The sequence below is a fragment of the Vanacampus margaritifer genome, chromosome 5 (assembly GCF_051991255.1).
Source record: "Vanacampus margaritifer isolate UIUO_Vmar chromosome 5, RoL_Vmar_1.0, whole genome shotgun sequence".
Taxonomy (NCBI): Eukaryota; Metazoa; Chordata; class Actinopteri; order Syngnathiformes; family Syngnathidae; genus Vanacampus; species Vanacampus margaritifer.
The window spans coordinates 13,548,602-13,561,433 of NC_135436.1; the positions used below are offsets into that span (position 1 = coordinate 13,548,602).

At 40.1% G+C, this 12,832-nt stretch overlaps 1 protein-coding gene across 4 annotated transcripts in view; it reads right to left on the reverse strand.

Moving 5' to 3' along the window:
• The window catches only part of trip12 (thyroid hormone receptor interactor 12), a 36,845-nt gene continuing 24,013 nt past the window's right edge, over positions 1-12,832 (reverse strand). For all 4 annotated transcript variants that reach the window (XM_077566662.1, XM_077566659.1, XM_077566661.1 and 1 more), the window contains exons 22-42: positions 11,238-11,338; positions 10,855-11,029; positions 10,612-10,753; positions 10,345-10,536; positions 10,066-10,217; positions 9,814-9,971; positions 9,615-9,688; positions 9,172-9,371; positions 8,764-8,891; positions 8,445-8,596; positions 6,124-6,266; positions 5,885-6,041; positions 5,633-5,731; positions 5,070-5,184; positions 4,778-4,932; positions 3,394-3,558; positions 3,003-3,167; positions 1,921-2,034; positions 1,718-1,812; positions 1,546-1,649; positions 1-1,435 (exon numbers count right to left, since the gene is read on the reverse strand). In XM_077566662.1, coding sequence (XP_077422788.1) covers positions 1,239-1,435; positions 1,546-1,649; positions 1,718-1,812; positions 1,921-2,034; positions 3,003-3,167; positions 3,394-3,558; positions 4,778-4,932; positions 5,070-5,184; positions 5,633-5,731; positions 5,885-6,041; positions 6,124-6,266; positions 8,445-8,596; positions 8,764-8,891; positions 9,172-9,371; positions 9,615-9,688; positions 9,814-9,971; positions 10,066-10,217; positions 10,345-10,536; positions 10,612-10,753; positions 10,855-11,029; positions 11,238-11,338 — 2,983 coding nt within the window. In that variant the 3' untranslated portion in view covers positions 1-1,238. The remainder of the gene's footprint in view (positions 1,436-1,545; positions 1,650-1,717; positions 1,813-1,920; positions 2,035-3,002; positions 3,168-3,393; positions 3,559-4,777; positions 4,933-5,069; positions 5,185-5,632; positions 5,732-5,884; positions 6,042-6,123; positions 6,267-8,444; positions 8,597-8,763; positions 8,892-9,171; positions 9,372-9,614; positions 9,689-9,813; positions 9,972-10,065; positions 10,218-10,344; positions 10,537-10,611; positions 10,754-10,854; positions 11,030-11,237; positions 11,339-12,832) is intronic.

A 12,832-nucleotide genomic window follows, 5' to 3' on the forward strand; every position in this document is an offset into this window, starting at 1 on the left:
TGACTCAAACAGTTAACTTTATTTATGTTCAGGTAAAAACATGAACCTGATGCAGTAAATTATTGCAGATCTTAGAAACCAGCACATGAACGATTGGGCCAGGAAAGCACAGTGGCGCCCTCCCCTGGCCACGGACTGCAGGTGCACACCAGTTTTTTCCAAGCCAGCGGTGCAAGAAAAAAAAAACTACAGCAAGAAATAAAGACCATATAGAAAAAAAAAAGGGAAAGAAAAAAAGCAGACATTCTCACCTCAAACAGGGTGTGAAACTGCATATAAATTTAACTCCATAAATGAACTTGAAATGCTATCTGGCCATGAAACAATAAAATGAGACCAGTCCAAATTTTGTGCCCAGCTACATTGTGTGTTGAGGGTTGCTCGAGATAACCCTACAAATCTGTTCGGGCCCAACAGAAAGACGCTAACTCTAGCAAAATAAGAGCAAAACACCTGAACCAGATCAACGCATTGGTAACAACTTTCCGTCTGAGCTGAAGCTCTCTATAAAGGTGGAGGCCAGAACACAATCCAACTTAGGTAAGGAGGGGGGGAAAAAATGGTAATATGCGTTCTTCACTACCCACATTCAGCCAACTGTAATTTAAGCGCGAACGAACATGGGGGAACGCGAACCAAGCGTGAACACACGCACACAGACAACGGGTTGGAAACAGTGGGGGGTTGGGTGGCAACAAAATAAGGAAGAGACTGCAGACAGACAAATGGCGGAAGATGAATAGAACAAAGAGCTATTCTATCAAATGTATAGAATGAGCAAAGTCTGCAAATTTGTCTGTACAAATGATCTTTGGAGCTAAAGTAAACCTAGCTTGCTTGATGGACCCTCCTCACCCTCCCCTCGCTGTCCACTTTGGAGAGGAGACATCCCTTTTTTTTCTTTTTCGTTTTTTAAATATCACACAGCAATGCAATTTAAAATATCACCCAGATGTTCTCATCATTTTTAACATTACTCAACTACTGATATAGGTTTAACTCTCTTTTTATGTTTTAACATCTGTGTCATGGAACACCTGTCTTTTTTTTTTTTTATTCTTTGAAATATTTTTTGAGAGTCGGGGCAGCAAATATATATTTAAAGTTTTTCTGCAAGCTGCTTCTCTAACAAGAAGGCTGTACATGAAGCCTTAATGTATGTGATTACAAAAAAACTTAGAAGTGAAGTCGTGATTTCAGTCGCTGAAGAAGGCATCTGAATGTGAGATGTGGGGAGATCAGGAAAGGTGGAACGACTGTTGGCCCTCGCGGGCTGCCGTCAACAGTTTCTCTCGCATGATCTCAATGCTGGAGTAGTCAGGCAGCTTCAGGTAGTTGACGCAGGTCATAACTGAAGGGAGGAACTCATCTGGGTTCTCCGTCGACTCAAATGTCTTCCTCACAATCGTCAGAGGGGGGTTCAGGCTGCGGAAACCTGAGCGAAACAGGGCGATCTGGTGAGTGACGCTGACAAAGTACAGACATGCTCTGCATTTTTTTGGACCCATCAACCAACAGCGGACATGCATGTGTGCGCCGACTCACCTCCAACAGGCAGTCTTGGGCTTCCCGTGACAAACTGCAGAAAAAGTCTCTGTTGCTCGGCGTCAAAGCTGCTCAACACTTCAAACAGGAACCGCACTGCCCGGCTGCAGGGTGATGAGGTCAAATATTAAGTCTCAGCGCAAATTAACAAGCAGGATAGACGCAAGTTCACCTGTCATGTGTGTAGCCGTGATCCGGCCGACAACACTCCATCAGCGTCTTGACGTCCCACGTCTCAGATTTGCTGCCGCACAGCAACTGGTCAAGCTACAAGGATGGACAAGCACAGTTAATGAGGAGACGACAAGGTCAGCAACTGCTTTTAAGTTTAGAGTTTGGGTTTTACTGACATGGCAATGTGGGCTTAGGGCTTACCTCTTCTGGATAGAAATACTGCAGGTGATGTAGTGGGAAGACAGACTCAAAACCTTCCCTAAAAGACTCAAACTGTCTTGACACTCCCTCATTGAGTGTCCAGTACACCACCAACTAGCAGAGACAAAAACAATGTCATTACTTTCTCGTTTCTGCAGGTACCAGCAAATCGAATTTAATGTTTAATGCCATTTGTAAACCTAAAACTAATTTAATGCCCATGTTGTACTATAAACACGTGATCGCAGTTTGTTAGGGTTGCCAGTTGATTACAATTTTCAATCGTAATAAATCACATGAAAGTGAAGTCGCGATAATCACAAATTAATCAAACGTCTGTTCTATATGTGCAATAAAATATTTGTTTCAACAAGTTTTTCATACTTTTCTTAACATAAAAGTGGACAAATATAGTTACCAAATACAAATGTGGTGGGATCTTAGTTCATTGATATAGCACTTTCAATACTAAGTAATTCATAATTATTTAAAGTTAAACATATATACGAAACAGTTAAAAGGACTGTGAAACATTGAGTTGTACATATATTGAGCTAATTTTCTGCCACTAGGTGACATTAGTGTTTCATGTTGGACGGTGAGAGGACAGTACATTCTTCTTCTCAATTTCAGCACATTTTGTATTTGAAACTTGAAGCAACTCATGGACTCCAGGCCATTTTGTTAATTATAACTAGTCACCAGTCTGAAAAAAATACAAGTTTTTTTAATATCACATTTATTATTGCTAAATTGTGTTATAGTGACTTCTTTGCACAATTTATGTAAAATAAAGCATGAACAACAATGTTTCTACAACAATTGTACTTAAAATCTTAATGCCTCTGGACATAGTATTTAAAGATTTTTTATTATTATTATTATTATTTTATTTATTTATTTTTTTTTATAAAGGTGTGGTCTTAAGTTTTCACTCAGAAATAAACGATTCATAAACACTGGATGTATACTCATGAAATCCTTCTCAATCAACGCCTCCGGGCTTTTGTTTATGTGTGGTGGTGATTTTACCCTATGAAAAAGACCACCCAAAAAATAAAACAAGTGAAGTGATGCCATACCCTGAGATACTCCTCAAGGTTGTAGATCGTGACAGGCACGTCTTTTCCACCCTTTTTCAGCTCAATGTTGGGGAATCCTGGGAGTGTGAAGTCCAACCCCAGGTCCTCGACTGAGCAGCCGTTCATATTCAAGCTCTCCAGCGCCTGCTGTAATGCCTCCCTCGTCTACACACAAATACATGAAACGGTTACACTGTTTGTCAATGTGGAGTATTTTAGAAAGGCTAATCAAAAAGCTACCAAGTCATACACAACGAAAGGTCCACATTAGGAGTGTAACAAACAGAAATCAAGACTTGATCTCAAGTGCCAAAGCTTTGTCATGGAAGATTCAACAAGTTGAAAATTACTTTGACCTGATTCGTTCTTTAAAAAATAAAAATAAGTCTACCTGTGAGCGATCCTGTTCAAGCCTTTTCTTCTGGCGAATAATATCCTCCAAGTGCAGGATGGATTTTGCAACATCAGGATCAATGTTGACCAAGTCATGGGAGTTTATAGACGTCTCATGCCGCAACATCCACTTATAAAATGGCAGCCCGAGCGGCAGGTCAAGCTGGTAACAACAATACAAGGATTAGTTTATTTGGGGAACAATTTAGGTACTACCAAGAATGCCATGTTTTAACCCTTATAATAGCTTACATCTTTCATGCAGACATGTTCTGCGTCAATTTTGACATATGCCAAGAATTGTCCTCCTAATTGTCCACATCAATAACTGAGTTAGAGATCTTTTCAAAAAAGTTATCTTTCATATGAGCCAGGGTCTGACTTTGCGCTTTCTTGCCAGTTCAAGTGGCTCTCCGTGGCTGTGAGAAAAAATCCAGCCGTACTGGTCACGCTCGCACGGGCTTTATGTTTCATACGCATTTCCCAAAATAATCACGTCACTTTACACACACACTTGACCATTGCTTCGAGATTTATTGGTAAGAGATACAGGCAGTAAGCTGTGCAAAACTGTGTTAAGGTTAGCTGGAGAACCTTCAACTTGTACTGAGATAAGTTTAACCGGGCATGATTTAGTGGAAGATGCTTTGCTCCAGTGAAGTAGTCATGAGATGGTACTGTGACGACGGGACATTATTGAAAATGTACCAAACTGTAGCTGTACTTTGTGGAAAGGTATGAAACGGGCACTCACAAAAGGGTCATTCACAAAATGAATATACTGAAGCATGTAGTCTACGAGCGTCATAGAGTGTGTACTAACTAGCAATGGTAATATATCGTCGCTATGGGATGGAACTGAATGCAGACATCCCAAAAACATAAAAAAGAAAAAAAATGGACATAAGTGGTTTTCGCATAACAGCGGCGATTTATTAGCTAATGAGCTACAAAATAAAAAAAATCATGTGTACACAATCCTGTGTTGCCGTCTCCATGTTACTACAGCTCTGCTTTGGAGTAACTACACAAAATCTTGTCATTTTTTAGTTTAAAGCGACCCCAATCCATGGCCTCCTTTATTTTTTGGGGTATTCCGCTATAGCAATGAAGTCTCTATTGAGTGAGTGAATCCATCGGCAACAAATGTCTATGCAGTAAACATGGACCATGGCCAAACGTTCTGGACAGCGCAAATATGGTTACTAAAGATTGAAACGTTGAAATATTTTAATGTTTATGTATTTTAAGTAAATTTTGAAAACATCACATTTCAGAGGGTATTTTTACTACTAGAACATGAAACCTGGTTTAAATTCAACCCGAACCGTATGTTAATGGGTACAGGTGTCCGAGAAAACAGAGTAACTAATATTTTTTACCAGTCTGAAGTCCATGATGGCTTTGGCCATAAGTTTCCCCAAGAAGCGGAACTTCATTTTGATTTTGGCTATGTGTGCTGGTTTGGTTGTTCTGCCAAACGGAACCGCAAAGAGTCCTCTGGTACTGAACATGTACTTCGTTCCTTCTTGGCTTCCTATTCCAACAAAAAACATGGAAAATGTGTGAGGTAAAAGTGACAGAACATTTTGCATACCTAGCAGTGATTTCACTAATAGGTGATCATGTGTTCTTAAAACAAATAATGCATTGCAGAAAAGTATAGGCTGGTACCTTTAGGATTTGTCAGAGTCACCTCTTCACCCCTCCACAAACCAAGGTCAGCCCGCTGGAGCTCTTGAGAAACTAGAGCATAGAACTCCAGAGTGGGACCAAGACCTGTGCCCACCTGGAGAATGAAAACAGTCAATTTAATAATGCAATGCAAAAGCAGTTGTGTGGGGATCAAAGTGCAGGGGGATCTTCTGCGCACCGTAAAAATATTTCAAAACGCAGCATAAGAACACGTGTTCAGCTGTTGCTGTACTTGATGTTTTTCATTTGGTTGTTTTACATTTATGTCCTACAAGTTATTTGAATTGAAATGTTTTACTTTGTTTTTCATTAGATCATTTCAAATGTGTTCTAATATAATTTTAATTGAAATATTTACTAACTCTCTAATATATACGCAAGTTAGTGACAGAGTATTTTGACCTATAAATTGGATTACATCACATCCTTAATTTAACAGAGAACACTCGTAAACCGCCATCCTCATGTATATCAAGTACACAGAAAGACTTTTAGGCCAAGAGGTCTTTAAAGTCCACTGCAGCATCAAAAAGTTCAAGTACCTCATTCTCGTACTGAATCTCCAACATTGCACGCGAACTACCCAGGTCCTGCATTACAGACTCAGCCTGTTTGAGCAGCTCATCTCGATTTATCGTCCTCTGAAAGAGTGGGACATGAAATGGCATTTTTAAGAAGAGACAAGGAACAAACAACTGAAGATAAAAGTACACAATTTAAGTTCTTCTTGAAGACTAAATATGACAATAGTTACAAGGTATTATAACACGTTACAAGATTAAAGAAAAGAACACCTTTTTCCTGTCAAGACGTGGTGCAACTCTGCTGTCCTGAGAATCTGACTGATTAATCTCAGGGTTTGTGTCTAGTAAACGCTGCATGGCTCTGTCGCGATCAAACGCAGTTACGTAGAACAACATCTGCCGTGTATCAAAGGGGAAGAAGAAAGGGCTGCACAGAGAACACAACATGAGAACATGGTCCAATACCAATTTGCAACTACTACAACAGAGAGAAAGGGAGAAACTTTTACCAAGTCTTTCCGAGCTCGATGAGCCAAGTCGGGATGTTCCCTGTCATAATCACAAGGGGGTCTTGGAGCTGACGGTTGGCTTTGGCAGTCAGCTTACTGTTAATTAACTCACTGGTGGGAATGATTTCCTTACACACAGCATTCTGCAAAAACAACAATTTTATTAAAGCATGACAAAATATTTTGTTAGCGAGCACTAAGATGCCATTTTGAAGGGGTCATATGGAAAATAATTTTTTTAACATTTGGATACATTCCCTTAGGTGTCAGTGGGATTAGCATTAGAAACGCGTCTTGAGTGCTTTGTGAAGAAGTGGAATTGTGTTTATGTTTGGAGATGTGTCTGTTGCCCCCTCACACTCTGGGCTTTGTTTCCACGAGTAGACTCAAGCGGGGCGCTGCCGCAAGCATACACCATCGGGCAAGGCAGAAACGGCATCTCACCAGTTCACTAACAAAAGATTGGCTCGCCATTGGCCAGCATTTTTAAGTTTGCGAGATCCACCCTTCAAAACAAGCCAATTTCACCACAGCAATAACTGTAATAGACTATGATTCTTCAGCATTGGTATATTTTGCCAAAATCATGCCATAATCATTAAGAGTAACCGTAACGGTTTCAAACTGTGAAAAATAGGTGTCCTTTAAACAATAGCATTTTTGGGACACTCTCTGTACCTACAGTTTGGTTCAAAATAATACTGTGTTTAAAAAGCTCAAAATCATATAGTAGTAGTCCAATAGTTTTGATTTTCATGCACTGGGAGCACTGCACAATGTGCAATGCACGTCATATACCAAATCGAAACATGAATAAATGTGTTAAAATTTTTGGATTGCTTTAGAGAAAATGAAGAAAAATGAAAATTGTGCTGTTAAAAAAATATATAGAAACATCTGTATTTTTCTTTCCTAATATTTACTCCCTAAACTCAACTTTTCTAGGATTTAGGATCCCTGTGACTCAAAGGTATAGTGCGAAGGATTTGTTTTAGCCTATCTGGGACGTTTCTGGGCGGATACTCAACGTTTTTCTTTCCAGCCAAGCCGCGGAGGCAAACTACTATCAGTGGCATATGCAAATTTTGCTGTGCGAACATCCACTTCTTGATTGGTGGACTGTTTCCACAGACGTGTTAGGAGTTTGTGTCTTGTCTGCATATGCAAATTTGTGCGAACCCCCACTCCTGATTGGTGGGGTGGTTTCACGCGCGTTTATGGTTGGCTGCTGTCCTCGGCTTCTTCGTGCGTCAGTTTTGAATGTTGTGTTTACAAACCGCAATGGAAAAACGTCGGACAGCATCTTTAGACTACTATTTAGTTGTATAGCTACGGTTTCTGACAACAGCTTCACAACTGTGTTGGAAGGAGTCAACCAACTTCTTGCACCCGTCAACAGATACTCCAGCCCAGGGTGATTTGACAACAGTCCATTATTCCTCTACATTTCTTGGTTTTGTTGCAGAAACAGAACTTTTTATGTCACCCCATAATTTTTGTATGGGATTATTTTCGAAGATTCCGTAAATATTGGCACAAGGACCCCCCCTTACCAGTCTAATAATATGCCCAATGTAAAAAACACTAACTCAGCACTGAACTAAAGAGTGCATTAACACAGCATTTTTCATCCACTTATGCCATCACACCACAACAAAAACAGGTAAGGTACTTTTAAATACTGTACATATATATACACACATACATAGACATACGTATACGCGCGCGCGCGCACACACACACACGCGCGCGCACACACACGCGCGCGCGCGTACACACACACGCGCGTACACACACACACGCGCGTACACACACACACGCGCGCGTACACACACACACGCGCGCGTACACACACACACGCATACACATACGTATACACACATATACATATACACATGCACATACACACATATACATACACATATATATGGAACGGATTAATTGCATTTACATTATATCCAACGGGGGAAAAAAATCTATGGAGGTTGAGATAATTCGGACATTGAACACTTCACAGGAATGAATTGTGTTCAAACTCCGAGGTAACACTATTTTTTTAACACGCTCCTTTCAATCAACTATTCAATTGCACAGGAGCATACATAAAAAATGTTGGGTTTTTGTATGACTACTATGCATACTGGTAAATTCTTTGCCATCTTGTAATAGAATTTCTATCAAAAACAGTGATTGCTCTGGTTAATCATGTTGGAACTGCTATTTTTTAACACAACCGTAAAGAGCCACCAGTTTTGTTTTTGTTTGTTTTTTAACCAGGAAAAAAACAGAAAGAGAGCTCCTCATAATTCCTGGGGACTTACGTCATACAAGTAGAACCAGTATCTACTGATTGAGTGCAGGACCCTCAGCAGCAGGTTGACATCTAAAGAGGGGTCATCAAAGGTTATGCTCTCTGGAGGCTCTGAAATGAGGTATGTCTCTAGGGGATTGATGACGCTGGGACACACACCATCTGGAAATAATAGATAATGGCTTTGTTATACTGTATTTACATGTTAAATAGCATAACGTTTGCCCTTGTAAACCTTGTAGTCACTTTTAAGCCATTGCTCAAGTGCAAATTAATCTTGAACGGACTAAGGCAAATGCACTGCATTGTTAAGTATTGGAGAAACTCACCATGCCACAGCTCATCCTGCTTCTTGGCATTGCGAGGCGAGGTTTTCGTTGGAGCAGTCTGAGCTCTGCCCCTCTTCCCCCCCACAGTGTCTTTGCTGCCGTCCTCATCTTCTCTGACGGGCTTATACCTGAAAATGGGATCAAATCAGATGTTTAGCTTGAGCAAGGGATGATTAATGCTCAACTCACTGGGACCGCTGTTGACAATTTTCAAGTTTCAAAGATGCTAAGCAAAACAGAAATAAGGAGTATAACAATAGAATAAGTATACATTACATCACTAATTGAGTTGAATATTCATTGAATTTTCATTAAATATCAATTGTAAGTCTGAGGGTAGAACAGATTTTCCTTCATGTGGCGCCCAAGCTAAAATGAGTTCGACACCCATCCATTCGAAAAACTTACCATATTGTGTGAGTTTTGGTCCAGATGCCTGCTCGTCCGAGTGGGTTTGCTTCATCATCTGTGGACTCCCTTTCTTCTTCTGCCTGAAGGCTGTACTGTCGCACAGCTTGGTAAACTGTCATGTTGTATGGCAGCAAGTGGTCACCAATGTAGAACTGTAGTCTGTGACGTACACTGCCCGAATTGAGGAACTGTGCAGCCTGCATAACCAGTAAGATTACATTAGGGTCAACACCAAAACAATTTTGTGTTTAGCTTAGTTTATTTGGGCACAATACATTAAAAAAAAAAATATATATATATATACACACAGTAGTTAGTACATTGTGTTAAAGCCCAAAAGGAGTAGGCTGAAGCAAGAGCATATAGTTGCCTACCCCATCAATAGTAAAGAGCTTAAGAAAAAAAATGCATGCACATTTTGCATTGAGTTGTTCACATACCAGTGACTCATCTATTTCATCATCTGAACCATCATCATCACTGTCTTCATCCTCTTCTCTGATTCGGCCGTATCCTGTACGCAAGAGTGAACAAAAACTGGTTACAGCTCAATTACACAGCAAAGGACCACGAAGAGAATGTATAAATCAGCTGCTGGTCTCCTCATCAGCAAGTGTGGAGGCAAAGCTTGTCACTCACCTCTGACAACAAGGTATCTCTCGATGGCTTGCACCAGGGCTAGAGGGTCTATCTTCACAGGACCCCCTTTCCACTGTTTAACATTAGTGCAGTCTGGATGCCTCTGCAACTGACACTTGAGCTGGTGCGTGTTGAAGAACTTCAGTGCCTGTGAGCCTCTAGAGAAGCATACTCATTTGATTAAACTCATGTATAGATATGACAATTAAGGGTTAAATGAAATCAAGATAATCAAAAGATCAACCAACTGACCTGCTCCCATTGCCATTCCCACTGGGAAAATCATGCACTTTGACAGGGAACTGCTCCATTTGACTCAGACAGCTGTTCATTTTATGAACCAGTGCCAGGAAAGGCCCATTTTCTGTTGGGTCCAGACTACTTACAGGCTCTGTTCCTGGAACCTGTTCACCATATGAAAGGACGACACAAAATTAGGGGTCCTTCAATTTAGATTCTGTACAATTACGCATACAACAACAACAAAATCTTGTTGCATGCTCTAAGCGTTCATAAAATAAGATAACTAACCGGGCTGCCAATAAAGACATGGAGAAACCGTTTGAGTCGCAAGTCTCGACTAAGCAAGTCCCTGTCTGTGTGGGAGGTGAGGTAAAGCAGGAGCTGCTTCACCAGCCCGCTGTGTTGGATCTCAAAAGAGGACACATCAGATTCGGACACAATACCGGAGATCTCCGAAAGACACTCCAAACCACCATCCACCTATGAAACAGAACGTAAAATATCAGACACATTAACTGTTGCTCGATAATGTAAGTGGAAAGGTGTATGCTATACCTGCAGGTTGAGCTGCTCGGTAGCTGTGCAAAGTCTCTGAAGTACATTCAGTGCAGGATTGCTGCCATCCACATTTTCAGAGTTGAAGTACCGCTCTACAAACTTGTTGGCCTGTTCTTTGATCCAGGCCTTGATTTTATCTCTGGCAAAACAGGGAAATCAGTTCAATGATCAAATAAAAACATTAGCACATAGATGCAAACTGATGGTTGCTCATTACATCAAATATGTATTTGATCATACCTGTTATTTGAAATTGAGTCCTTGGGAGGTGCCCTTGCCAGGCCACTGACCCCCGCTGTGCGTGAGGGCTCAGAGTTGGCATTATTGGTTTGGGCACCCAGTTTGCCCCAGGTCTTGGGATTGAGACTGGCCAAGAAGGATGATTTGGGTGACTGAGTACTTGTAGGGCTTTTAGCTGTTGAGAACACATATGTACAGCACATCCGGTTAAGAACATGCAAAAAAAAAAAAAAAGCACAGAGTTTGACGACATCACAAATATTCTATTATTTCTAACAAATGCTTCAGCTTGTGTGGTGTGTGCGCTCCAATACTAACAACTTGACAAGATTCACAGAAGGCAGTCAGAGTAATAAGTGTGAGCAAACGTTAGAGCAACTTACCCTGATTGTCTACTTTATCGTCATCCCTTGGTGGCGAGTATTTGGGCCTTCTGGGCCCCCTTTTCGGTAATCGCTTTCTCTTCAGGACATCGCTTAGCCTCCTGAGAATAGACATAGGAGCAAAGTGAGTAAGGAGTTGTGACAGATGTAAAAGAAAACTCAAAACACTTGCTCTACAAGGCCCGTTGACACTTCCGAAGAAAAGATAAAATGTTTCTAAAAGGTAGCTATTTGTGGTGATATGGAAAATTGCACCGTGCTCATGGTCGGTTCGCTTCCCATAAATGTATTTCGCAGCATAATCCCAAACTCAGAAGACCCTGACAACTATATGTAAGATTTTCCGAACATGGTTTTGCCTGTTAAATGTAATGTTCTGAGCTTAATATTTAATTCATTCACTCCCAGCCATTTTCATTGAAGCAACCCCCTTTCGCTCCCGGCTGTTTTACTGGATTTTGACTGATTTTGCAAGGCCCACTGAATATTGTGTTATAATGCTATAACATGGAACCTACAAAAAGAAAGATTAGAGTATTTTTTTTCATCAGAAAAAAGTATATTTCTATCAGTTTCCATTTTGCAGTAATTGGCATTAGAATATAGCTAAGTTTCATCATCATTTACAAATCTATTTAGAAATGTGAGTAAAAGTTTTTTTTCCAACATGGCCCTGGTTGATCTTATATTCGGCTGCCACCTGCTGGCCGTTTTTGTGATTACCACCATTGCCTCACCCGTTTTCTGCAATTCAGAGGCTGCATCAAAGCCTTATGTATGATCTAGCATAAAAAAAAACAACAACATATAAATAAGTCTTTGTGACACTTAAAACATTTAGTTTTTTAGAGTAAATAAGTATATATTTACATTGAAGTGCAATTTTGGTTACAGACTTGATATACTTTATTTTTTCAGTTCTGTTTTTTATTCAAGTGCATTTTTTGTTAAATAGACCAATAGTCAATTTTATTTATTTTTGTCGTTTTTGATTACTTTGGATATTTATTTTTTTCCATTATATAATTCTAATTTTAAAATCTCTCAAGAAAAAAAATCTTTGAAAGGGTGTGATTGCAATATCATACCATTTTCATTATCTTAGTTGAAAAATGAAAATGAAATATGGAGGTAAAACGGGTGCAAAAGTGACAAATATCAGTAACATGAGGCATGTGCCCATAAAATGAAATGCACATTCACATAGCTGCATATTTGTATCCGTAAACCACAAGGTGCATATGCGTATTTGAAGATTCATAGTCTTAAAAATAAACAAAACAAAACAAGCATATCGTGGGAATATTTTCTAAGTGCACGAATACAAATCACCAAACACGAGCTCTCGAATCTGCAGTTATGACACACTGCTTTATTCCGCACCTCAATCACCGCCAAAACCGGTGCACAAGTTCCACACACTCGTAGAACAGGATATGTATGCATGAGTGTTGCAAAATACTTTTGACAGCTTTGGGGGTTAAACTTTATCAAACGTTTTTTCCTCAACCACACGGACAGTCGGACATGAATCATCAGTTACGAGTGCACGGATGTACTCTTCTCAATCACTGCTTGGGGGGGAAAAAAAAAGC